General features: G+C 39.7%; 1 protein-coding gene across 1 annotated transcript; it reads right to left on the bottom strand.

Annotated features, from left to right (window-relative positions):
• Positions 1–937: 937 nt before the first annotated feature.
• On the bottom strand, positions 938–25,580 carry LOC148340467 (arf-GAP with coiled-coil, ANK repeat and PH domain-containing protein 3-like). Its single transcript, XM_088289683.1, has 25 exons — positions 25,295–25,580; positions 15,981–16,038; positions 14,876–14,995; positions 14,285–14,338; positions 12,409–12,467; positions 11,672–11,855; positions 11,148–11,192; positions 10,966–11,061; positions 10,577–10,651; positions 10,113–10,124; positions 9,839–9,951; positions 9,724–9,775; positions 9,551–9,651; positions 9,213–9,324; positions 8,462–8,670; positions 7,432–7,501; positions 6,606–6,703; positions 6,160–6,377; positions 5,735–5,824; positions 5,014–5,103; positions 4,274–4,488; positions 3,848–3,957; positions 3,416–3,526; positions 2,533–2,594; positions 938–1,194 (listed from the first exon to the last, which is right to left on the bottom strand). The coding sequence occupies exons 1-25, from the start codon at positions 25,339–25,341 to the stop codon at positions 1,088–1,090; spliced, it is 2,508 nt and encodes an 835-aa protein (XP_088145809.1). The 5' UTR covers positions 25,342–25,580; the 3' UTR covers positions 938–1,087.
• Positions 25,581–27,058: the final 1,478 nt, after the last annotated feature.

Here is a 27,058-nt window from a genome sequence, read left to right as displayed (position 1 = left end):
ATGGGTTCTGATGACAAAGTGTATTTTAATAATGTATTGTGAATGTGGCGTTAATATTGTTTGTCTTGATAACGTATGGATGACGTTTATCCGTTCTGATGTATGCAGCTGTCCCTGGCTCCAAGACAAATTTCTCCTTTGTGAGAAAATTTAAGAGAAACCTTGAACCTACATTAGAACCTTGATTATAAAATAACAAGACACAAGAAGAGCTTTACTGACATTTTATTGCATCTCGTCATTTCAAATGGCACAATGGTTCACAGAAAATGTCACGAACGATTAACTGTGATGTATATGGTTTATATTAATATGTAAAGTGTCAAACATTCTGAAACTTTTCAAAATTAGGAATTCTCAATGGGCTGACAAGAAAGCGGCATTTTGGGAGTAGTTGGTTATTTACTGATTTTCCCTAAATAAATTTATAATTTTCTTGATTAAAAAAAACATAAATTGAGCTTGTTAGTGAAAAAAAAACCCTCCCGGCTAGATGATCCATTTGATGGGAATAAACCAGGGATTGTATTCGCCAATGTGTATTTTTAAATGTACTTATATCCAGAATTTCTTTCCTCATTACAATTTACTTTAAATATTATATTATGACTCAATCTCACAAAAATTAAACTTTATTCTCGTAGGATTATAACATGGTATCCCTGCCAAAACATATGGTCTTTAATTGTAATAGATTAGGATGTTATGATTTTTTTGCTTGGGACAAAAAAAAAAAAACATCGTAAAAACTACAAACTTTTTCTCCCTCAGAAATAGGGAACTTTTTAATTCCTTTGAAATTTGGGTGTATGGAGTCTGAAAACATCTAAACTGAATAATATTGATTTTGAAGGACAGTATAGTGTACCTTTGGTTGGTTTGACAATGCAAGATGCAGCAAAGCAAAAGACAAAGCAAGTACTTGTTTGTAAAAACAAAAACATCCATTCAAGGATAAGACCTGCAAATCCTAATAGACAAAATAAAACACAATTCAAAATGTAATTGTAATAAAAAAAAAAGGAAAAAGAACAGGAGAAAAACTTTGCTGTTTTTCTCGGAGTAGAATGATCGTCATCTGGCTTGACTACCTGAAAGAGTGCCTGAAGTGCACGCTCCTCCTCTTCAGCTTCTCGGGATTGTGGGACGCCATGTGAGAGAACTCTCGGAAGATGTCCAGGTATGTGGCGTCTCCTGAGGAAGAACCACAGCCGAGGATAAGGACGCAAATATTGGATGGGGGGTGGAGCAGGGGGTGGGCGAGTTATGGGGCTAAAGGAAGGATGTTTTGATATGCTAATGAGCACCAAAGCCTTTTTCAATGCTAAAAGGTAGTCACGGCAACGGCTCAGTCCAACCACACTGCATCTTTTGTGTCCCGACAGTGCTCCCAGGCTCAATTAAAAATAAACAATGAACCTCTCTGACTGTATGTGAGACAGAAGAGTTTCCTTTCATTGTAGTCTCGTCGGGACAGTCCACTCACTGTTTCCTGTCGCCACAGTCGAATGAGGACATTTAACTTCCTGGAAGCAAATAGACGGGACACATTAGAGTGGCCAAATAATGTCAAAGTAACTGTTTCAAGGCACCCTCTGACCTCTGTATGGCTTCTGTTCCTTATGTTAAGCATGATTATTCTAACTCAAATCCCCCCAACTGTTTTGAGGTTCCTCCATTGCCCTTTAAAGAAGTAAGATTGAGGAACCTGTGCAAACCTACTGTCCTATAAAATACGCACATACACTGGTGCCCTGAGACATGAGTTTAGTCCATTCCATGATGTTTGTAACTCAGCACATCAGTATCTCAAATCATCCTTCCTAATTGACATGAATGTAAAGGACATGAATCCGTTCCTACTTTTTTTTTAATGTTTTAAAAAAAACAAATCTTTAATATTGTACTTTATAAAACATACATTAAGGACACAATAAAATTAAATGTATAGAATTCATTAAATTATTCAATACATTTTTGCTTCAGCTCAATGGAAATTGTGCTGCTATTTTTGGTTTGCCCGCTTTGCCCGCTTTGTAAGCTGCAGTACGATTACTCATGATTCACTGAGAAAAAAAATGCACAGGAATATTATCTGTTCGGAACCAGTGGGGCAGAATTAACAGCATAAGGGCCAGCTCATAACACATTTGCAACATTAGGACAACAACTGTAAATGTTTTTGTTTCATTTTACTCTTGATGGGCGGGCATGCACTTCAGAGACATATTTGAATGAAAAACTATTAAAACACAATTTTTCCATATAATGTCCCATTCAAGACAATTGGGAACTGAAATTGTAAAAAAACAACAACAACACAAAAGTAATAATATCAATGCTAGGCTCAGTGAAGCTAAATCTATGGCAACAGGAATTCAGAACACTCCAATTTACCAAATGATGTCAAATCCTGATCACCTGGTAGCCTCTCCACACAAACTAGCCTAACCTCAGCACCATAGCACTGTGCGATATTTAAGCAAATCAAGTTGTGAACGCATCTCTTGTATTGCTGCTCAGTGCCTTGACCTGCTTGGGCGAAGCCTCCTTCTGATGCGCGCATCTCCTCATTCATCCTGGCCAGACGCAACCTGAGCAACAACAACAACACTGGAATTAATGTGATAGGCATCACTTAACTCAAATGCAAACTTTTGTGCTTGAAGGCCTCATTTGATTTTTATGGACAGATAGGCCAAAATTAAAGGGCAAATGTATGATAGTAAATTTGAATTTAAAATTACTGGTCAACAGCAAATTTTCCTTAGCGATGTCCCTTAATATTTTTAAGCAGATTTAAAAAAATGTCTGCTCTAACTTATTTATTTATTTTTAGTACATCAGGTTTTATAGGTTTTGTTTTAAAATTCGATTCTTATTTATACAATACAACTTTATTTATACAGCACGTTTCACTGTGTATGGTTAATATTGTTAATTTGTGTTTACATTTTCTGCTTTCACTGTCTTTGTTGTTGTATTGTTGCCTTTTTATGTTATATGTAAATTGATTCGTTACATCTGCAGCTGTTGTGAAATGTGCTATATAAATAAAGTTGTATTTGGCAACCACACTTGCAACCCTCACGAGGATATCCGGCTTGGGTAAGGGATGGATTTATTGTATTGTATTGTTATTATATTATTATTATGAAAACCTGATGTACTAGAGAAGGAAGGAGGGATGATCAGTGCAAAAAAGAAATCTAGGATTCTAAGGATAGTTTACTTGCCTCTCTGATTAAAAATGTAGTAAAGATTTGTTGACCAGCGTTATTATTGCTTACATACATCCTAATTAATAAACCAATTACTGAACCAAAGTTTCAGCTTTTCAGCTTTCATTATCCTTCTATTCATTACATCTCACGCATATCTTGCAAGAAGTGTTGCCTTAAAAAGCAAAACGTACAGTGTGACAATGTCAGCGTTGGCTTGCTGCACCGCGATGCTCAACGGGTCATGGCCGTCCTCATCGCCGTCATTCTGGGCGGCACCTCTTTTTAGGAATAAACACACCTGCCTGAAAGGACACAGGCAAGCAAAGGTGAATGAATGGCATTCAGATTTAATTCTGCTTCACATTAGTAAACCCTGCCTGACAATAAGAACCATACGCTTTGAATAACTTTGGGCAAAAGGCGGACTGCAGCCTGAACTGGTCGCCAGCAGGTGGGATGGCACACACTGAGCCGAACAACCATACACATCGCCACTGCGCCACACCAACCTGCTATGGATGTTTTTGGAATGTGACTCATCTCAACGGTCCACCCATAAATAAAATCAACTAGCAAAATAGTATTCTCCATGGCAAGCATAATAACATTCAATTTGGACTCACCCCGTATGGCCCAGGTAGGTGGCGTGATGCAGGGGGCCCCGCCCTCTTGCGTCTCTTTGATTCACATCGGCAGCATTTTGGAGCAGAAACTCACAGGCTAGCAAGGAACCCTTCAATCAATGTATGACAGATTTCTTTGTAAAGAATGAAAGAAACAATACTAAATACAGTGAATCACTGCCAATTGTTATCGGAAGGGGCAGCATAAAACCCTGATTGAAAAAAAAATAAACATAATAAATAAATGAATTCTGACCATGGGGAAGAACATTTTCGAAATCAAAGCAAAATGAAGAAAAATCACATAGTTTAGAAAGAATTATTGTTATATTAAAATAAATATGTTGAAACTTTGGAGAAAAAAAAAGTCTTTGGGTTCAACATACAGTTGGTAACAAACCAACTTAAGTTGTAGTGAGTACGCACCCCAATCACAGCCTGTATGAGGGGTGTCTTCTCTTCATCCTCCTGGTTAACCATGTTGACGTCAGCGCCGTGCGCCAGTGCTTCGGCCATAACAGGTAGGTTGCGAGCTTTGGCTGCTCTGTACAGGAGCGCCCCAGGGTGGAGGTACCTGCTGTCCTCTGGGTCCGACGTGTCATGTTCGGCCTCGCCGCTCGAGTCCTCGGACGCCTCACACTCTGCGGGAAAGTGCCAAAGTTGAAGTTTGTCTTTATTGTTAACTGCACAAACAACCTAGACCGCAGATGACATGTGCAAGTCTCAAGTCTTAACCTTCAAGTTTCAAGAATTTCTTATATGTATGCATGCAGATGTAATAATTATTCGGCCACCAAGATGTTAAACTATCCATCCATTATCTGTACCGCTCCTCCTCACATGGGTCACAGGTGTGCTGGAGCCTATTGCAGTTGTGAACGGGCAGTAGGCGGGGGACACCCTGAACTGGTTGCCAGCCAATCGCAGGGCAAGCATAGACAAACTACCATCCACGCTCACACTCATGCCTAGGGGCAATTTAGAGTGTCCAATCAACCTACAAAGCTGGAATGTGGGAAGAAACCGGAGTACCTGGAGAAAACCCACGCACGCACTGGGAAAACATGCAAATTCCACACAGGAAAGCCAGAGTCGAAAACGAACCCTGCACCTCTGCATCGTTCAAGTTGCAGTGATTTGAGTGCCTGTCTCTGACATGGACGCACCTTCCTCCGTCACGCTGTCCACCACTGGCACCATCGCTAAAAAGTCAGTGCTTCCGTCGGTGCTGCCCAAACCGCTGTCGCTGCTGAGGCCTGGTGGATCAAGCAATGTCACAACATGGACAAGTTAGGGCACAAAGGACAATTTTCATCAATATTTCATCCAACTGCATCATGGCAGGACTTAAAGGAACTATCCAGCTGAGTTGGCACATTTACACAACAAGCTCAGTTTATGTATTTTTTGGTCAGGAAACTGAATTATAATAATATATATAATAATACCTACAACAAACCATCGACTAGAAATCATGTCTTCTTTGTAAATTTATCATTCTGAGTCGGTGATTTTGTATTCTGATTGTTCCGACAGCAAAGTAGGTCGTACTTTGTTTTATATTACAATTTCAGCCATAAACGTTTGCTTGATTTACTTTTTTTTTCACTCCGGCCGCTCCGGCCTACGCCTACATCACGCATCCGAAAAGTAATGATGTCATTTTTACATGCACACCTATTATAAACGTGCCAATGTTTACGTCAATCAACTGTCGCTTAAAGGAGACATAAGATGTAAAAGGGGACTTTTTAATAGCGTGTATACAATTGTTGTGAGCCATTTCGAAGCAGGCTACATAGAAGTATAAGTAAAGGCAAAAGCACTCACTTCTTCGCAACGCGCTAGCGCCATCATCAGTCACCATTGTAAGTGCATGTGACTTACTTCGAGGTCCAGATCCGGTGTGGAAGTAGGAGAAAAGTGAGTCCAGCTCATCAGGACAAAACAAGGACTCTCGTCTAGATTTGGCAGCAGCTGAAAAAGAGGCAAAAAAAGAGACGTGAGAGGTGAAACAAGAACAAACTGTAGGTAGGGCGAGTTGATTTCGCCTTACAAAGACATGTTTTAACCAACTGTGATTTTTTTTCCCCTGCTATATCACGATCGGTTTTACACTACACTGTGCAGGCAAGTCGAGTTGTGCGCCTTTCAAGTAGTCCCACATTGTGGCAATCTACTGGAAGAGATGCAGCATAATTAAGATATGAGAAGCAGAGTTTGTCCCCTATTAAGAAGCGCCTACGAGTAATGTTGTACTGTATGGTTCGGCTGGATATGTTGGTGTTTAAATATAAAATATGCACACAAACCTGAGGAGAAGCTGGCCGGAGAGAAGCTCCGGAGCTCCTGTCGGTATCGCCGCCGTGTCTTCGGTACTGTGGTAGCACTGTTGTGCCTGCGACACTTCTGGACGTTCCAGCGTCGCATCGACTTCTTGTCGCCGTTGACAAAGTTCGACGCGGTGATCAGCTTCTTCACAAACCTTTTCTCCACGTACTTGGCCTTAATCCAGGCCTCCTTTTCTTGCCTGGAAGACCATTCGACTTTGGTGAGCTTTGAACTGTGTTTGTTTTGAATTGATTTACAATGTCTAGCACGACACCAGTCTAAATGATCTATGAATGATTTATACTTTTTTTTTTACATTCATCAAAGACAAAGAAAAATCTAATTGTAATTGAAAAGCTTGAGAACCTGATGTGACAGTGTCAGGTGCACATTGTTTTGACCTGCATTAAGAAGTACGTTCTCCTACCTGCAACTGGACGCCGTTGCTTTCCTCACACCTTGCCCTTCGTGATAAGAGCCCTCATAGATGTTCTTGACGATGCCGTTGCCCAACTCGCACATCAGCTGCGAGGCAAAAATAGCTGACATCATTCATCGTTTTCTGCCACTTTTCCATGACACAGAACATTTTTTTTAATTTTTTTTTTTTGCTTTTTACTCATTTACAAACTGAAAATAAATAAATAAATAAAACTGGAAAATAAAATCTGCCAATTATTTTATTACTGTATATACAATACAGTATATAGAAAGAGGGAACATATGCACACCTGCATATATATAAACATGTGCATATATATTTATTTATAAGCATATATATTTAGTAAACATATATACACAAGTATAATATACGATATGCATTTCGTCGCTGTTGGCCGGAATCCTCGTATTGTCAAAATGACAATAGGGGGTAAAGAAAATAAATAAAATACAAAATAAATACATAAATTGCGTTCAACAGAGGCGGTGTATTTGTTCTCAAGCTATTTTCACTGCTTTAAATTGGCCAAAATTACATAAAAGTTACAGACGACGTGGGACCATTAGTATGGATTTGTGCAAAAAAAAAAAAAGTTGACTATATCTGGCCATATGAGGTTGCTGCCAGACAGTGACAAAATGAAGTCTGTACATAATATATACTGTACCTATAGTATATAGTATATTATACTGTCTATCGTAAAGATGGGTGCCGTTTGTTCATGTAACTTTAGACTGGTTAGTATATCATCGTAGAGTTGTTAAATGTTGGGCTAATCCTTTACAGGCATGCTAGTTGTTCCGTGTTTCACCTTTAATAACTCAGGTTCCCACGAGTCCAGCGTGAGCGATCGCACTTTGGAGCAGTGAACGCCGAGACTTCTGGAACCAGACACATTGCAACAATCCAGTGAGACAAGATGGTGTCGGCAACAACAGACATTAGTCAATCGCTTGGAAAACACGCAGTCATCAGGACATTGATGCTGATTTCATGCTAATCCTCTCAAGTTCCACACATGCAGTGGTTGGTATCCCGGCAATGGGCGACGTCGCGTTGTCTCCATGAATATTCAACTGCTGGCCAGAAGCAGCTACTTTTTTCTCAAACTTTAAAACCTGCGGCTTTAAATGTGATGCGGTTTATTTGAGGATTTTTACTGACGAGTGGCAAACGGTCAACTGATTTCAATGTAATTCTTTTTTTTTTTTTTTAGAAAGAGAGAGAGAGAGAGAGAACGAGTGAAAAGAGAGAGAGAGAGAGAGAGAGAGCAAGTGAAAAGAGGGAGAGAGAGAGACTCAAAGGTGACAAAAATGCAGAAGCGTTGTATCTTAAATTGCGTTTAATTTAACCAAAGTGATCAAGCGCAATAATAATATAACCACCTCTGCAGTGCGACCCCAGTCTAAGTTTATCTGTGAATCAAGACAAGAGTTTGAGAAAGGTTCCGATACGTTCTGCAAGCATAGCTGCATTCTGCATTGTTTGGAGGAAAAAGCGTCTATTGGTGTTTACAATATAGATAATACTCCATTTAATAACGAGGAGACCTGCGGCTATTAATCCAAGGCGGCTAATGTAAGTACAAATTTGTTTTTCTGGCAAAATTTTGCTGTTATGGCTTTTAATCAGGTGTATTTTGCAGTCCAGAACTTACGGGGGCAGTCTCACTGCATGAGACAGATCAGTCCCTAAAACGAGCCAATTTCACCATGGCAAGATGTATGCAGTGCAAATGCTTATACATCTTGATCTTTGGGGTATTTTGACAAACGCATACCATAGACATGTTATTAAGATGCTATGCAATCGTATGAAACATAAAAAGATTTTTAAAAAACCTGTGGATGCCGGAGCACTCTATGCACAGCAGAATTCCCAAATTGATAGATGCCCAACGAGGATCGGCCTGACCACAGTCGCAGCACTGCTGGTTGCCAGGAAGGCACAGGATCCTCTGCAGGATGCCCTCGCCACGGCCGCCGCGCTCTCGGGACTCACTAGCCGAGTCGAGGCTGCTGGTGGATGGCGAAGCCGCTCTGTCCAAAATCTATATGACACACAATACAATAGAGTAACAAAAAAAACATATCCATATGGCATCAGTATCTACGATTTCTAGATGTAGATCTGATATAGTCTAGTGCAGACATGGGCAAAGTAAGTCCACAGTCTCTGACTAGCCCTCACAATAAGCATTAAGTCAAAGTAAAATGTGAAATATGCAGTACATTTCTTTTTAAAGTTGTATTTATATTTTTTAAAAAAACAGCCATGTCGGCATCTGTATTGCGGAAAGACGACTCTGAGGCTCTGTAGATAGCCAAAGGCATTCATACAAGGTGCGTTGGGATGATAATTTAAACTTGAATAGCTGGGCAGATTTTTTTTTTTGTAATTAGCTTTTTTTTTTAAATTGACTGTTTTTAATGGATAATTAATATTGGAGATTCAACAGTATTTTTAAAAAAAATAATTTTAGGGTTAAAAAAACAAAAAAAAAAAATTATACACTTTTCGCAGGCGAGCTTGGTCCCTATCCCTTATCGCTTGGGTCCACTGGAGTGGAGTGAAGTTAAGTGTGTGACTGGCCTCGCTGTGAAGGCTGTCAGGACTTTCCCTATAAGCCGAGGCAATGCTGGCTTGGACCGCCTGAATCCAAGCTTGTCTCAGCTTCTCTGACTCAGCCTGCAGCATGCAGCTCCTGATGGGGAAAAGCAGACAAATGAGAAGAAGTGTGACATGAGAAATATGATCTCATCTCCTAGTTTGACGAAGAACTTAGACAGCAGCGTTTTAGGTCTGCTGGGAAGTAAATTGTAAAATTGTGATTTTTAGAGGGAGCCAGTACAGTGAAGCACACATGGAGAAATATATCTTTTTCTAGTTCTACACAATATTCATAGTGCATTGAAAAAAAAAAGTCCTACTTGGTTGGGGAGACCACCTCGAAGCAGAACCTCCTCTCGATGTCCTCGCACGGTTTGACAGAACACAGACGGAGGTCATCCACCACCACCGTCAGAGAGTCCTGCCCACAGACAAAATATCTTGTGAGACTCGGCCATGTTTGTCAGGATAGAACATTTAAAGATGCGCTTGCCTTGAGCTTCTTCTGATAAACCAGTTGGCTGTTCTGGATGGAGAACCAGCGTCTGGAAGGCATGACGGAAACGTTAGACCACCTCAGAGGGGGACTCCGGAGTCTTTTGGCGCACCTGTTCCATGTCTTGAAGGCATTGCTGGCCCTCTTGAACAAGTATCCTTCCATCACAACACCGTCGGGAGCGTCCACACTGAACTCTGCCTTGGAGTCGTCATAGGCGAAGTCCTGAGAGAGCCGCGGCGCAAACATCCCCAAGAAGCACAAGCAGGAACATCAAGGATCTCCACGCGATTCAATCACCAGGAATCTGAACTAAGATTCTTCCTCCTCATATGTGGATTTTATTTGTAGTTTTTGGGTGAATAAGAAACGTTGGATGAACTCACCTGCATGAGCGTCTGAGAGAAGAGAAAGAAAGAACATGGAAAGCACATTAACTGAAAAATAAAACATTCACTTTTGAATTTTGCAGAGAGGGTACCACTAGAGGAAGGTGATCTTTTCTATTTCTATTCAGTACTTGGGCAGCAACATTTTGCACCTTCTACAAAGTCTAAACTTCTCACAGGTAGATATTGCAGAGAGGCTTGCATTGGGGAAGTACAATCTTTTTCTTTTTTCTACTCAGACAACAGCATTTTGAACCAGCTGGAGACTCTTGTGCAGGGACTTGGCAGAGCAGATTTATTATATAATCATAGTAAGAAGTCAAACGATCTGTCCGGTTCACTCAGTGATGTCACAGCATCACTATATCGCTCAAAAGCTCGCATTTGAACCGGCAACCTTTTGCAGCCCGTTGAACACGTGAAAAGGACAGCATGTTGCTTCTTGAAATGTACCGACTTACCCGCTGCTGGATGGTTGCGTGTTTGTGCTCCAACTCTCTCTTCTCCATGGCCGAGTCGATTACCAGCTGATCCAGCTGAAAGGAAAATACCGCCACTTCATGAATCACAAACCAAAGTGATTGTTTGTTCTAGTCTGTTTGAAATCCGACCGTGGCAAATAAGCCACCGCTCACCCTGCCCCCTCTCAATTCTGGGACAATGTCACATACAACTTTTATAACCATGTGAAGAAAAAAGCAGGCAGAAAAAGTCAAAGCATGGATAGTATTTTCGCTGGTGGAGGCAGCACTTCATCACCAAGCTGATGAAAAAAATAATTCAACAAAATGGCCGAATATCAAGCTTATCGCCCCAGTTTAGATTAAGACAATCAGGATGCTTTGCACACCTCGGCTGCCAACTTCTTCATGTAGGGGTCCACCTCTTCCAAGCGCTTGTAGCCCTGTTGGAACAAGGAGTACTGGGCATGCATGAACGACAGCATCTGGAAGGGGGAGACATATGTTACTATATGCACCATGTGTATATCTATACAATTTAATGTCTGGATGGAATTTAAACAAGACTCACGATATCCAGTATCTCAAATTTCTTTTTGGCCTGGAAGACATTAATCTGCAGGAAGAAGACAGACAGAAATTATTGTCATTTCCAGAGCCGCAGGCACATTTAACATAAATGTATATCTGCTTTTATAACAAGACTTTAAAAATCAGAGAAAGAGACTGCTGCATGAAAAACCCTACAGAAAGAGACACGGACACAAAGAGACGTTCCTTTCGTGACATGTCGTTAAATATCAACGTGACGATGATCATGGCTTTAAGCATTATGAAAAAAAGCAGAGTTCAACACACTACAGAAGTCTGCGTGGGGCCACCCAAAGTTCACTGATGACGGCCCAACCTACCAGTACAAATTTCTTAAATAAATACAATGAAATTGGGCCATCACCCAAATGTCGGACCATGAAGAGATATATACGTCAACTTCTATACAACGTGCAGAGCGCATAAAGACACTACTCCCTTTGTAATTCAACTTTAAAGATTAAACAAAGAGACACAGGTGCATATAGATGCTCAAGTCCCTACCTGCAAAACGTAATCCAAGGCCAGGTGACGGAAGCACTTTCGCGCGATACTGAGCGCACAAGTGGCTTCCTCCACCTCGTGGGCTTTGTTCCTGGGTGCCTGCGCATTTTTCACCTGCGCGATCTCCATGTCTTCACGCACCCGCTCAAAGTGTTTCTTGGTCTCCTTGAACTTGCGCACATCCCTACAGAAATAAGACACACATAACTTAAAAGGGATGGGGGGAAATGTGGTACTTTGGAATGTGTTCAATATAACTTGTGTATAATCTGGGGTGCCTGCCTACACATCAAGTGTGAAATCCAACAACCAAGTCAGTGTTGTTGTCTGACTATCCCCCACAAAATAGTATTTTTACAAGGTTTATTACTGTTGTGTGAACTACTTTTTATAATATAATTTGTTCATAAATTTTTATTTGGAAAAATATGCTTTTTTTTCACAAAAACAACTTTACTTCCTAAAATTATGACTTTTGCAAAAATAGTTACTCTAAATCTAATGAATAAAACTAAGATAAAATTTTGCAAAATAACTTGACCGATTTTTTTAATACAACTTCAAATTAATAACAGTAAAGTTAGAGCCTTATTTTTTACTTATTTGACTAATTTTGCATTTTTCAAATTCAACTTAAATTTTATTATTGGGCGTAGTTTGGGGAAATCCATAATAAACAACTTAAAAAAAAAATCAATACAATGTGGAGCGAGCTGGCTTGTGCATAATGAACTCACTCTTTGACAAAGTGCTGCAACTGTTGCTTGACTGAATGCTGAGCTTGATCGAAAAGAATCTGCGAGAGAAATGATAAAAACAGCATTCATTTAAGATTATTCAACTTTGACATGAATGCATCAAACCCGTTGTTAAAGTGCTTCTTTCCAATTATGTTACAGATGAGCTGGAGCCTATCCCAGCTGAATTTGGGAGCGAGTTTCACTCTTGACTGGTCGCCAGGCAATATCAAGGCACATAAAGACGAACAATGAACTAGTCCCCGTCAAAAGCAAGGCACACACATACACACTTGTGCCAGATTCAAATCAGAAGCATCTAATCAACATTGAATGTAAAAATAAAAGTCCATTAAAATATACTGTATATACGGGACTGACTTATTTTCACATTATCTTGAAGAAAACAAATATTTATTACTATTGAAATAATGGCTGCTGATGAAAGCTAAGGTTTTTGGAAAAAAAAAGCTTCCAAAGCTTGTTTGGTATAGGGAAAAACAAATCTGATGCTTTTCACGGGCAAAAAAAAAAAAAAAGCTGAACTTCTTTTTAAATAACATCCTTGTCGTTAACGTGATCTATCAGTGAGGGTGACATTTTATATTACAATTGCATTTTTGTGAAAACATATCTCACATTTTATTTTAAGGACACCCGCCCACCCATATTTAGTATTATTAATATTTCAAATATAACTGAAGGAAATATCCGATTTATCATCTCCTACTTCAAATGCCACGTAACGCAGTTGTGTACCAAAAGAGAGCGATGGAGTGCACTTTCACATGCAGATGAAAGTCAGTTGGCGAGAATGAATGGAGGAGGAATGTGGCCTTTTTTTTTTTTTTTTTGCAGACAATAGCGCCGCCTTTTCTTGGTTGCTTTGAATCCAAGAGGCTTCCATTTCACACTTGGAGCACATGCTCTGAGATTTCGGCAGCATTCACGCTAAATAGGTCATTTGGGCGGGTAGGGTGGAGGAGTGGAGGACATGCAGGAAGAGGCCGGACGTTTGGTGAACTAGGAGTCTCCATCCCAAGCTGTGCAAAGATTTAATATTATAGTCAATATGGAGTCCGATCCAAAAACAAGGCTGCATTTGAAAATGGGATGAGGGGACTTTAAGTTGATCTAAGCCTGAAAATAATAATTAGTGTATGTTTGTCCCACAGCAGTGACTGCAGCAGGGAAGCGGAAATAAACCTGTGGCCACGACGGCGTCGCGATGCAACCACAAGCCGCTAAAAGTCAACCACTCGTGACTCTGTGTTGGGGAAAAAAAAGCACAGCCACATATCCTGGCTTGGCGTTTTGGCCTTAAAATAATACCCACCATTATTGCTACAAAAATCTTATTCATCATTTTAATACATCCATTCATCCATTATCTGTAACGTTTCTCCTCACGGGGGGTGCTGGAGCCTATTCCAGCCGTCTTCAGGCAGTAGGCGGGGGACACCCTGAACGGCTTGCCAGCCAATCGCAGGGCACACAAGACGAGCAACCATCCGCGCTCACACTCATGCCTAGGGGCAATTTAGAGTGTCCAATCAACCTGTCACGCATGTTTTTGGAATGTGGGAGGAAACTGGAGTAGCCGGAGGAAAGCCACGCAGGCGCAGGAAGAACAGCAAACGCCACACAGGAAGGCCGGAGCCGGAATCGAACCCATGACCTCTGAACTGTAATGCCATCTTGCTAACCAGTCCTCCACTGTACCGCCCAGGCAAAAAATATGCCCTTGTGGAAAATGTACAATATGACTTATTTTACAGCCCTTTACGAGGAAGCTGCTGCTGCTTCTTTTGGAATAAGTGTCACAAAAAAAGCCAAAGAGAAAGTTCACAGATAAGGGACTTTTAGTGGTGCTTACGATGTGGTAGTTGATGATTTCCTGAAGACTTTCCCCGCACTTTTCCAGGCACTCCTGCCAAGAATAGAAAGCAAACAGGAAGGGAAAAAATATGATGGTCATGCAAGAAAATATTGTGCGTTGTTTGTCTGAAAAGAAACAGTGCGGCTTCAGTAAAATGAAGCTGAGGAAGTGTACTTCTTTTTTTTGCCACTGATTCTTTCCTTTTGTTATCAGAAGAGAAATGCGTTGTTGTTCTGTTGTGTATCTGCAGCAGGGTTAATAACTTGTTTGTTTTTTTTAATTCAGTTAGCTTTAATCAGTTTTTAAAAGCAGGTTTTCTATTTGTTCATTTTTTAAATGCTTTGTTACAGTTGACTTTTTATTAGTTTTAGTTAAAAAAAAAGTCATTTAATATTGTCTGTTAAAGTCATATAAACTACAATTCTCAAACAACTCAACATTTCTGACACTGACCGGGTTTTTTGTTACTACGTTATCATACAAAAATACAAACTGTGTACAGAGCTGCAAATTACCGATGATTTTAGTAAGAGGCAAAGTGGTTTAACCCAAACAAAATAAATGTTGATTCTATTGCACAAATCTCACTGAGATCATTTCATCCTTCTTGCACTGCTGCGACAGATCCCGGATGCCACTGATGAAGAGTTTGTTGGCGCTGACGTACGCCTTCCCAGCATCTATCATGCCACCACAGAGCTTCACCAACTGTGTGGACAAAAAAGACACAAGGTGGAAGATATAATGTCAGGAATTTCCGCTCGTTTCAAAAGACAAGGCTTAATATTTGTTAGCAATTGGCTCCTAGAACTCTTTGAATGATCTTCAGAAATTGTAGAAATGTCCTAAAATCAACTTCTTGAGACTTTTTTTCGTGGGTCTCTTCATGAAAGACATCCCCACCAAATTTCACAGAATCTTTTAAGACCTTTGATGAGCTGACCGAAGGATTTGAGGCTTTAGTGCCATGCAATCGGTTGACTACGAGTGCTTAAAATTTATCTAGCAATGAACTCTCTGGGAATAGATCCATGATAAATGCCAAAATGACCAGAAAAAGGCTACTTTGAAACAAACACATTTGTATTTGATGGCTGATTTTTCACGATGACTTCAGAGTTTTGTGTCAGGGGGATCATTAAATGTCACCAGCATGCTCCACTCACAGACAAAATCTCAACATTTTCATAATTGCGTGCCACCTAATGTATATGACTGGGATGGTTTAAATCAGGGGTGGGCAAACTTTTTGATTGGTGGGCCACAATGGGTTCTAAAATTTGACAGAGGGGCCGCACCAGGAGCAGACGGATGGAGTGTTTTGGTCACCTCACTTCATGGTAGAAAAAAAATATATTTAATTTTAAATGAAAATGAACAAAAGCATTACAACAAAATATCTATGTTTGACACACCGGAGTATTTAGAAAATAAAACATAAACAAGGTTTATTCATTTAACTTTTTCCAAGTTTGGCGGGCCGGATTAAAACGTTTAACGAGCCGCATGTGGCCCCCAGGCCGTAGTTTGCCCACACCTGGTTTAAACATTTTGGTGATCAGACTGATTCTGTCCCTAATTACATGTGTGTGAGGACTTTTGTCCCACCCTCCAGCTAGGGAAGGGATAATTTCCCATAAGTCACTGCATTATTCCCATGTTGCGCCAATGGGGATGACAGCAAAGCTCTTACCTTGTCCAACTTTGCCTCAATCTCCACAACCTCCGTCTCCACTTCATCGATATTTGCCCTAAAACACAAAAACAAGACAAGTCTGCCATCAATGTATAATTGGATTTTTTTTTATTACATCATGGGGATACAGCTGCTACGAAAGTTATAAACTGTGTTGCAGCCTGTGAGATATTGTTTTGCAAATATTCTTAAAAGTAATGTGATATGTGGCGGTACACACATTTATAGCAGCTACAACTAGCTAGCAGGTGATATTAACAGTCGTTTTTATGGGAGGGCCTGATTGATAAAGATCCCAAATAATGGGCCCCACATTATGTGTTTACGTTGAGGTCAAAGTTCACCTGGACAACTCCATCAAATATCACATTTTATCAAAGCATATAGCAAATTAAAGGACTCGTTCAGGGTTTTCCAGAACTGTGATTAAGTTGTCAATTTGCCTTCACAAGACGCCACAATGTCAAAAATACATGAGACTCATTCTAGAACAGTCTTTTTTAGTCAATAGTGAAAGTTGTTGATCCAGATGCTCCACTTTGTGGGACAGCTGTTAACAGTATCCACCAACCCGAAGCTATAAACCCCCATGTCATCGCACCCAACCTTCCGCCCTATAATGGATGCGCATGGTGCCTTCAGGGCCCATTGTCATGGCAACTGTGGCTATGTGGGCCGGAGAGGTCCCTGATGGGCTCCGGAGTTGTCGAACAGACGGGTCCGAACGCATTGAGTGTGTCACACTGCGCACACACTCGGCATGTTATTCGGTCAGTAACTACATAGATAGGGTAGTTAGACAATCATTTTAGTCTAATTGCAGCTTTTGCAACCACTCACTTCATTATTATCAGCATACACACATTTTCCTTCCATGGTCGGAGCTGACGGATCCTAGTGCTGGCCGGCCGAAAAGCATTTAATACGTCTAATACAAGCCGTTGATTCCCGTCTTGTAAATAAGAACATTCTTCCACAGGAACACTCAAATAAAACATTACATTTGTGCAGCGTGGCATTTCTCCCACTGTCAGGAATCCAAAGTGTACAAAAAGAGTGGAATGTTGGCAGTGAATGAGGAAAATCAGTCAGGTTTTTCTTTCTTTTTTTTTTTATAAAACAATGACCCCAGAGAGGTTTGAAATGAGACATATAATGCATTTTTCCTAGAGTTGAAAAGATTTCCCAGGTGTCTTGGTAACATGTCTATAACATGCTATGGTCAAATTACGCCTAGAATCAACAATTATAGAAAGCATATTTCTTGGTGGGCTGGATCTTTGACCGTCTCCGGTCTCCACATGATCGCAGCAGCCAGCAGCTTGTGCGTGCAAGCAGAAGCAGAGCCCAGAGTGCGGAAAACAAAGCGAGTGCCCAAAACAATACAAGCACTTTCATGACACATGGACATGTTTCCAAACATCACCTCCCCTAAATCAGTTTGCTAACCTGCACTTCAACAAAAGTCAATGTGCTTACCTTTTGTAATGCCACCAAAGGCTAATTTAATCATAACCTTCCCATACACACACATAAAATGAACCACCATAGAAATTCCATTACATTCGTACATGGAGGTGAAATTCTATCACCAAGCCACCGAAATACACTTGTCAATTAATGTCACGGTGTGGCACATGACATGGCCAAGACAACAAGAAAGCAAGCGCCAGAGAGGAATAGAAAAAATGAATGAGAGAAAAGAAATACAGACCAATCAAAAACACAAAATGGAGCATAGAGAAAATACTGAGTGGAAATAAGACAAAGGAAAGTGAGAAAGAGAGTGAGAGCAGAATGAGAGAAAAGGAAGCATTTGAGAGAAAACGGTGAGCAAAGTAAGTGATACAATGAAAAATAAATAATGAAAATAAGTAATGAGATTAGAATTAGGGACAAGAGACTTTGACTGTCTTACTTCATTTTAATCGCTACTATTGAGATAGCAACACATTAAAAAGTCAATTTGTTTATGTCTCCTTGAAATAGTTGAACCAGTTTCAGATCAGGACTGAAACTTCCTGAGCAGAGTGACTTCTTCAATCTCATAATGTTAACAGCGTTCCATTGAGAAGACATACAAACGCACTCAGACGTTCAGCCACTTTATTTCCTGCGAGTGTCTGACATTTGGGAGAAATAGCTAAATTCCCTCAGTGACCGCCCATCGGACCCTCACTTGGTCCCAGCGAGCTGGGAGTCTTCCAAGCATTTTTGCTGGCAAAGCACGCAGCTTGGCTCGCAGCAGAGCGACATAGCAGACGTGTGAAGCATGCAAGCAGCGCTTTCCTGTCTGCGAGCTGCTGCTGAGGTGGAACGGCTTCAATTACAGCCAAGGAACATCTCAGTCTGGATGTGCAAACATCAACATGAGAACAAACCTTTAAGCTAATGACAATGACATTGTTCTAAACAATTTTTTTTTTCTCCCAGCACAACTGAAATGATTAAACTAACGCTTTTTTCTTTGCAGTGCTTCTACTTTTGTCAAAACATGAACAGTATGTAAACGCAAATGTTTTAGCTTGTAAGCATTAGATGAGACTAGTGATGGGTAAATGAAGCTTCAAATCTGCTTCATGAACCAGTTGTAGTATTTTGGGACTCCAGTAGATGGCACTCTCTGTTCAACATTGGTCTGAAAGCACACTGACTTGCCAGTTTTTAAAACCTTTATTTAAACGAACAGTGCCATCTAAAGGACTCAAAAATACAACAACTGGTTCATGAAGCAATGTTGAAGCTTCATTTTCCCATCACTCGATGAGACAGCTGAGATTTCATTCGGTTTGATTCAATAATAATAGCAACACTGTATTCTCATGAAATTTAAAACACTAGTACCTTAATTCATTGAGTATAGCAAACAAATGGCTAACTTAACAATTACAGCACTTTTTCAAACAAGCTTCTCTCCGTTAACAGCCATGTTGTTAGTGCAGTTGCGACACCCTTTAAACTCCGTGAAATATGCCTCTAGAAAAAGTCATCCTGGTAATGATTCGATGAACTTGATGAATGGCCAACCAAGAGTAAGCAGAAGATGACGTGTGCTCAAAGATGAGTGCTCACTTCCTTCTAGATTTCCTCCAGGTGCTTCCTATACTTGGTCACCAGTCGGCCACTGACGTCACCCTCTTCCATCACCCTTGACCACTTCTATCCATATTTTTCTCCTGAGTTCTGACTATTGGTGTAAAGACCTCCACTCACCAGTAAGAAAACCGGATAGAATCCTTCCTCCGCATGATGGCGGTGGCAAGTTCAAGGGGAAATGGAAGAGCAATAATGGATTTGATGAACGACAAATCTTTTTAAAATGTATTAGAAATCTCTCAATAGCTTATAAATTTTATGAATTGTATGAGAAATTCTTAACGAGTGTTGCATAGAAAAGGGAAATTTTGGAGGGTCAGACCTCACTCCTGTTCAAGGCACCATCTGACCTCTGTATGAATTTTGTTATGTTTCATATGTTGGTGCATTCTTAGAAGGTTTCACCTTTTCACTGTTTTGAGATTCCCACAAAGACCTGGAATCTCTGGATGGTTTCAAGCACCCTTATGAACACTGTTCCCACTCCCCCATAAAAATACACACATTTATGGCATATGCAATTCCACAGTTGTCACCATTTTCCCTGACACACATTGGAAAGTCTTAAATATATTTTTGTAGACATAGCCAAATTTGACTTGGATTAGCCCCAGTATACAAAAATCTTTGTAACACCTGCAAATATGAATATCTGTAAATATTTTAGTTTTTTAGTATTTTGGATCACTTCCAGAAGTCATCAAAGTTCAGGGTGAAAGAATGATATTGAGGCTATTTTTATTGCTGTTAATGGTCGAAACGGCTGAGCTGAATGAAAGGGTTAAAGTGACGGTTCCGATTTTTTTGGTTTTAAATGGCACAATTGGAATATTTGTCATGGAAGTGTAATATTCTCTAGTTGTTGTTGTTTTTCCCTACAATTAATAATTAAGATGCATTTATTCATTTTTACTAGGGGTGCACTGATCCATAGTCCAGGATTGGCGCCAATTCCTTTATTTTAGGGATCGGCTGATCCCTTAGAATAATAAAAATAAAAACTTATCTTGTCCACTGATCTAATTTCCTTTCCCAGAAGTCTGAAAAGTCAGCCACTGTCCTCTTCTGGTGTGATAGACTAAAAGGCTTTTCAGTTTTATTTGAGAGAACTACTTCATGTGCAGTTAAAACAACCCATTCATAATGTATTCATGTTAACTAATTTAACCAGTACATTTGAGATTTATTTTATTAAATAATTGTAAAATACATTAAATATTTACAGTACAGTGACATTTAAAAAAAAAGCATGATTTTTTATTTTATTATTAAAAGAAACTATTTCATGTGTTGTATTGATTTAGTATTGGTGCTTTTAGCTCATGACTCATGATGAGCTGTTGAACAAGGGAGTCGGAGTTCTCAACATCCTCCCCTCACATTGACCTCTGCTTTGAAAATATCAGCATGCTGACGCATTTCCCGGCCCGGCCCGGTCCCGGTTCTAGCAAGGGCCATTACCAGTGATCTCTGCTTGCACAGGCGAGGACAGACAAGAAGTGGGTAGGAGTGAGAGAAATAGAGAGTGAGAGCAGGGGGCAGAAAGTGGAACAAATGGAAAGCAGATGCATGGACACGTGCAACAAGGGCTTCCACAAAAGAGCTGTGGATGAGAGTGACCGCCAAGACCAATCATTTTACGGCCTGACTTCACACGACAGCCCTAAAGGATAATTCTCTTCTTAAAACGTCTTTATCAGGTACTGGTTGCGTATGTCTACATAATACAGTATTCTTTTTCATTGGTAATAGGGACCAGAATCCCCGGTAAAAAGCGAAAAAACGCAGAGAGGATTTACGCCTCTATTACACCATTGCGACCCCCCCCCCCCACATGGTTCCCACCCTTCTCAATACTTCTTACGCAACAAATTTATCTTTAAAAATTCGAAATGAAGAATGAATACCAAGTTGGAGGCTGTGAGAAGAACATGATCTACATGCTATCCTAAAACTGGCTTACCTTCACTAGAATCCGGTGGTGCATTTTTTGCAAAGGTACAATCCTGGTGCACTTTTAAAGTGACACTTGGTTAGATTGGTCCACCTTCTAATCGGATGGGTAATCGTGTTTTTTTTTTTTTTTAATAAACTGGCTGAACCCTTATTGTGTAAAGTCTATAGCCTACTATTGATACTTCTGACATATTTGTCCCCAAAAGCGGTAAAAGGATAGAGCCAACCTTCGCTACACTTTCAATCATTTGAGTGACAAACAAGAAAACAAACATACACTAGCTGTCAATGGCCAGTTACTCAACATGCAGACCAGTTGACAGGTTAGCCAGTTAACAGCCAGCCTACACGCTGCTCATTCACTGACACCCACATCACTCACCAGGCCAGGCCCCGCCTTCTAAAGCCATACAAAGTCAAAGTCCCAGATACTACAATAGAATTATAATATCTATAATACCTGCACCTTACATGCAAGTTATTTTGTTAATAATGCAATGAGCATATCTAGACAAAAGAGTATTTAGACCTACAGGAAATTTTGAGTCTTCATTGAAGTCGACATGTTTTTAAATTGTAGGAGGTAAAGCCCAAGCAAGCATGGGAAGAGCATGCAAATTCCACCGGAGCAAAGATTCAATCCCAGAACCTTTCAACTGTGGGGCACATGTTCCAACCACTGTTCACCGTGCTTCCTCAGCATCACACGACTGTCCTCAAATAGGAGGAACAAATAAGACTCGGGGACAGCTAGTTCCACCTGTGACTGATCAAGTGACCAATGAATACTTTTGTCCATTTAGTGCTTTTCAAATAGTTGCCGTAGAGTGAGTGTCAAACTCTAGTGTGAAATGGCTGTTGTTCAAGAGCAAACACAAACACACCAGCATCCAATTAGAAACGATGGTTTCTTTAAACATGTGCATAGAGCAAAAAAGGTCAACATTTTAGACCAACACTACTCCATCTGTAAGTTAGCTTTCTTCTAATGAAAGGCAACCCGATATGCATTTTTCCACAATTAATAAAAGCTCTCTGGCATTATTGAGTCAAAATCAACAAATGATATAGAATTATAGCACACACATCCACTTAGAACACAATATTGAAATTCCTGTCTTATGCAAATGAGCCACTGCTCACCCCGCACAGGAGCAGACAGTGTAGAGCACCCCTTGCAAAGATGGATTCATTTTTTCACTAACCCTCAAAGTCAGTCAAACAAATGGGATGTATTTTCCCTTGCGGAAGCAGCACTTCATCACCGAGCAACCCAATTAAACTTGTCAATTAGTCAAGCGGCTCCACGCTTTTTCAAACTGTATTTTGCAATGCGCAGCATCTGTAAGTCAGATGAGGGCGCAGTGACGGAATGCCTCATCTCGGCGCAGCACGACACACAAGGTGGTTGCACCGTGCCAAGATAAGGCATTCTATCGTCACGAAAAGAAAATATTTAGGAATATATTTCGGAATTTGTACTTATGAGCTTCAAGCTGATTAGTCACTATACACAATGGACCAATGAAATTGTCCCGAGTCCGTCCTCATATTGAATATTTGCAGTTGCAGTGTCCACGCTTGAAAGAGGAACTGGCTGCAGAATTGCAGAAGTGTGTGCGTGGCTGAGTAGGAGCAAATAAATAGAATATATATTGTATATATCAAGTGTGGGCAGACTTTTTGATTGGTGGGCCACAATGGGTTCTAGAATTTGACAGAGGGGCCGGACCAGGAGCAGATGGATGGAGTGTTTTGGTAACCTTGCTATATCAGAGGAAAAAAATACATTTAATTTTAAATAAAAATGAACAAAAGCATTACAACAAAATATCTGTGTTTGACACACCAGAGTATTTAGAAGATAAAACATTAACAAGGTTTATTCATTAGATTTTTTTTTCAAGTTATCCCATGTCACTACCGTGGAAACCTGCAGCTATTAATACGACGCGGACAATCTTCAAAGTATGTACAAATGTGTTTTTATGGTTACATTTAGCTGTAGTGGCTTTTAATCAGGTGTGTTTTGTAGTCCGGAAATCACAATAAACAACGGCAGGGCTTTTTTTTTTTTTTTGTGCCACAATCAGATATACATTTTGTCAAGGTGCAGTTTACTTTTCACCCAAACCAAACCTATCAAATCTAGGCCCAGAATGTAAAAACCTTGGTCCAAACCAAAGCCTCCCTGTTACTTCCTGATAGGCCGCAACGTTAACACTTCGGAATATGGACAAGCTCACACATGGGCGCTGTGCTTGACCAACAGAAATAAAACCAAGTGCAGTGTGAAAAAGCATTCATTCACACCAACTAGAGGGAGCCCGCACACAACTAGTAGAATCAGTGCCTCAGTGCAGTTCAGTTCAGTTGTATTTAACTTGTGTTCCATACAGTTGTTTTAAATATTTAACATATTTTTTAAACATTCATTCAGGTATTTTATATAACCATCATGTGCAATAAATTTTACTGAATCATTATGTAAGTATTTTTTTTTTAATTTTATTGATTTATATTGTTAGCCTTATACCATAATTACCAAGGTGTCACAATATCAACAAAAATACCAGCATGCTTGCTAAAAAACAATATTTTTTTCCTTTATATCTGTGTATCACATTCTCAGTCCAATACAACATGGTAATCCACAAAGGTTGAATTCAAGCAGTAGATCTTCACGTTTTATGTGTTTTTTCTTTTTTTCCAAAATGGTAATAAATTACTTAAACTTTTTTTTAGCAAATTATGCTACAAGGCTAACTACATTTTGGTCCAGTGTTAACAATAATGTCAAAGTGACTTACAATAATATTAAATGTACTTTTTAGGAAGGAAACCGCTCTCTAATTTTTGATTGGTTTAATTCAATCGAAAGCTTGAAAAGAACAATTTTTTTAGACGGTACTTGGTGTTAAAAAAGGGTGAAAACCACTGATATAACGTAAACAAATCCATAATATGTATCATTTGAAAGATGCATTTCATTCAAAAGCCAGCCTGTTGACAGCTGTCATTTGTGTTTTTGGAAAACGTTCCACTTAGGTTTTCAAATGATGAGGGAATTAAGTCAGTGATCGCTAATCATTGAGACCATCAGGTGCGCCATGGGGAATGATTTCATTTCATAATTGTTCAGAAAATTGTTGATTTACTACAAATAAGGTAACATGTTCATCAATCCATGCCAAAGACATATAGTGACAGGCAGGATGTTTCCTCTCCTATAACTAACCCACGCATACCTCCCTCTCCCATGAAATTTCAAATCATCCACACACAAAAATACTGAAACATATACTTGTGTAAATTATAGTTATCCTGAAATAAAATGTAACTACAGAAGCTGTGATAAAAGTGAGTCCTAAATAGCTCAACCACACCCTAAAATGTGTTTTTGTCTCATGTCTTGTCCTCTTGATGACCAGATTACATATCAAATATAACAGATAGAGTAAGTTTAAAATAAACTTTTTGTGGGGTAGGAGCCTGTTGATTTTTTTTTCTTGGTAATTGTTATAACATTTTGCTTTATCATAGGCAGATATACCATACAAACTAAATTTCGTGCAGTATATTTAGCGCTTAAAAAAACTACATTTGGTCCCAGAAAAAGAATAAAATTTGAGGGTAAAACATTGGTAATAATAATATCTAATAATATAATATTCTGTGCAAATTTTACTCTGAGAATTTTACATTGAATATTTAACTCTCAAATGAAACTGTTATTATTATATATGTTCATATTTTTGCAATGCTTTCATCCATAATCAAGAGCGTAACTCAAACCATCGCAACCCAGCCACTACTATTATCAGAAAAATACATATTTATAACAATAATAATCCAAACTCTATATTCATTATATACTTGTTTGTAATTCAAGTAATACTAAAATTAACATTCAAATAAAAAACTGAACTGTAGAGTATTTATTAGACGTGTTAACATTGTAGCTACTGTATCTGTAACAGGGTTGTGCCAAACTCGTGATATGACAAATAAAGAATCTCATACAAAGTGTTTCATTGACGGGTGAGTTGGCCGAATTTTATAAAGGCTTATTTCCTGTTTTTGCAGCAAACAACAAGAAAAGTTAAAAACTGTTGGTGCCTAAATTGTCCCCCAATTCTGGAATGACCTGCGTAAACCTTTTGTGACATTTGTTGGGTGGCGTGCGAAGTTTCTTTCAATGTAAAATTAAAATATGTGCTCAAAAAAGTACTCTCAAGTCGGAACAACTCGATCCTCACCTGAAGCGGGGCGAATCTTTGACACACTCTTCAAAATCCACCGTCATCTTGGCGTCCTGGTGGGCTGTTATTCGTCCTCACGAGGCGCGGAGCATGTCCCGGTCGTCCGTTATGCTTGGTTCTGCCCACTGGCTTCTTTTGGCAGCCTTCCTTTCGAGACACTCCGCTCCCGCCGATTGAGTCTTGAGAAGCCAAAACCACACGCCCAATACTGTGCGGCATTCAGTGTACACTGACAAAGCTCTGACATCCCACTTTTTGGAGGCAACTGGAGATGCGCGCTAAACGACACAATGCCACACAATGATGAATATACACATTATATCTACTAGTACTGATTCAATAAAGCAGTATCCATTAAACGTCAATGTTTACGTGCTATTTTATAGTAATATTTGTGCCGCCAGCAAAAAATCCTATATTCACAGGTTTACATGAATGCAGCACATTAATTTGCCGCCCCTCCGCGTGGGAATGAACGAATGGTGACGTAACAGAAATAGATAGATAGATAGATAGATAGATAGATAGATAGATAGATAGATAGATAGATAGATAGATAGATAGATAGATAGATGCATGGGTGGATGAATGGATGCGGAAAGGATGGTGATGATGATGGTGAATATAACACTCGTTTTTGTTTATTTATTTATTTTTTTAAATTTATGATTATTTTATTTTTATTATTTAAATTTGCACCGGAGAGGTGAGCTCTCCAATCTCTTTGTATATTGAGTATAATGTCAATAAAGGGGATTCTGATTCGGATTCTGATAATGCATGAACGATAATATGGGTAGGTAGCAGATGGATTGATGGATAGATTGAGAGAGAGAACGAGAGAGAGAAATTGCGGTAAAGCAAAAACACCGTATAGTCGACTTTTCACATGCTTTTGCTACAACGATGCTGCCACCGGGTGGCCAATACTGTGCATTAGCGCTTCTCAGTCAGGCCTATACAAGGGCCACCCCTCCCCAAACGCAGAATCTGTACTGTATGTTAAGGGCCTCATCCTTCTCAGGGAGTCACATTTTTGCATGAGGGAGCGCATTTGCTTATAACAGTGGATGCGCAATTGAGGAGCATAGGCGTTACTGAGAGGGAAGTAAATGCTTATATGTACAAGTACATGTTGGTACAATTATCCCTGAAGAGATTGCCCCATGTTCACCTTTTCACTCTTTTACTACACAGTGTTGTCTTTTCCTTTCTGTATCATGATGACATGGTTTGTCACAAATTACAGTGCAAACAGTAAAGGTGAAATGGGAATCTTGTCCAGTTTCCTGAAATAAATCTTCCACATATACATTGTTGGAATTTTGTCACCAAGCAAATGTGAATTTCTAGGGAATAACCCCTTAATTAATGAAACATACTCAATGCGTGTTAGTTTTTATATTCAAGAAAGAAAATGTTTAAATAAAGACTCAACAACTGATCCAAATTTGTTCCGATAGTCTCTTCAATTCTCTGGTTCCACGACTTATCCCAAGGCCAGGTGTCTTCTGACATCTTGTCTTTGTTGTGGACGTGTATATGTCCATATCTCAAATTGTCATATCTTTATGTGGGGTTTTCGCGAGTGGGCCCTAGTGACCCCCATTGTGCAAGTCTTGTGTCCAAATTGTTGTGTCCTTGGCTTCACTTCGTATGTGCTAGATCCGTTTTTTGTTTCATAAATGCTTAACACCTGCAACAAATATGAACCTGCTAAAGTTAAAGATTGACATTCTGTCACGTAAATGCTTCAGCTAT

Source organism: Idiotropiscis lumnitzeri, chromosome 3 (genome assembly GCF_059441095.1).
Source record: "Idiotropiscis lumnitzeri isolate Australia: NSW breed Sydney's pygmy pipehorse chromosome 3, RoL_Ilum_1.0, whole genome shotgun sequence".
Classification (NCBI taxonomy): Eukaryota; Metazoa; Chordata; class Actinopteri; order Syngnathiformes; family Syngnathidae; genus Idiotropiscis; species Idiotropiscis lumnitzeri.
The sequence above is the reverse complement of the archived record's forward strand: the minus strand, read 5'-3'. Positions and strand labels throughout refer to the sequence as shown.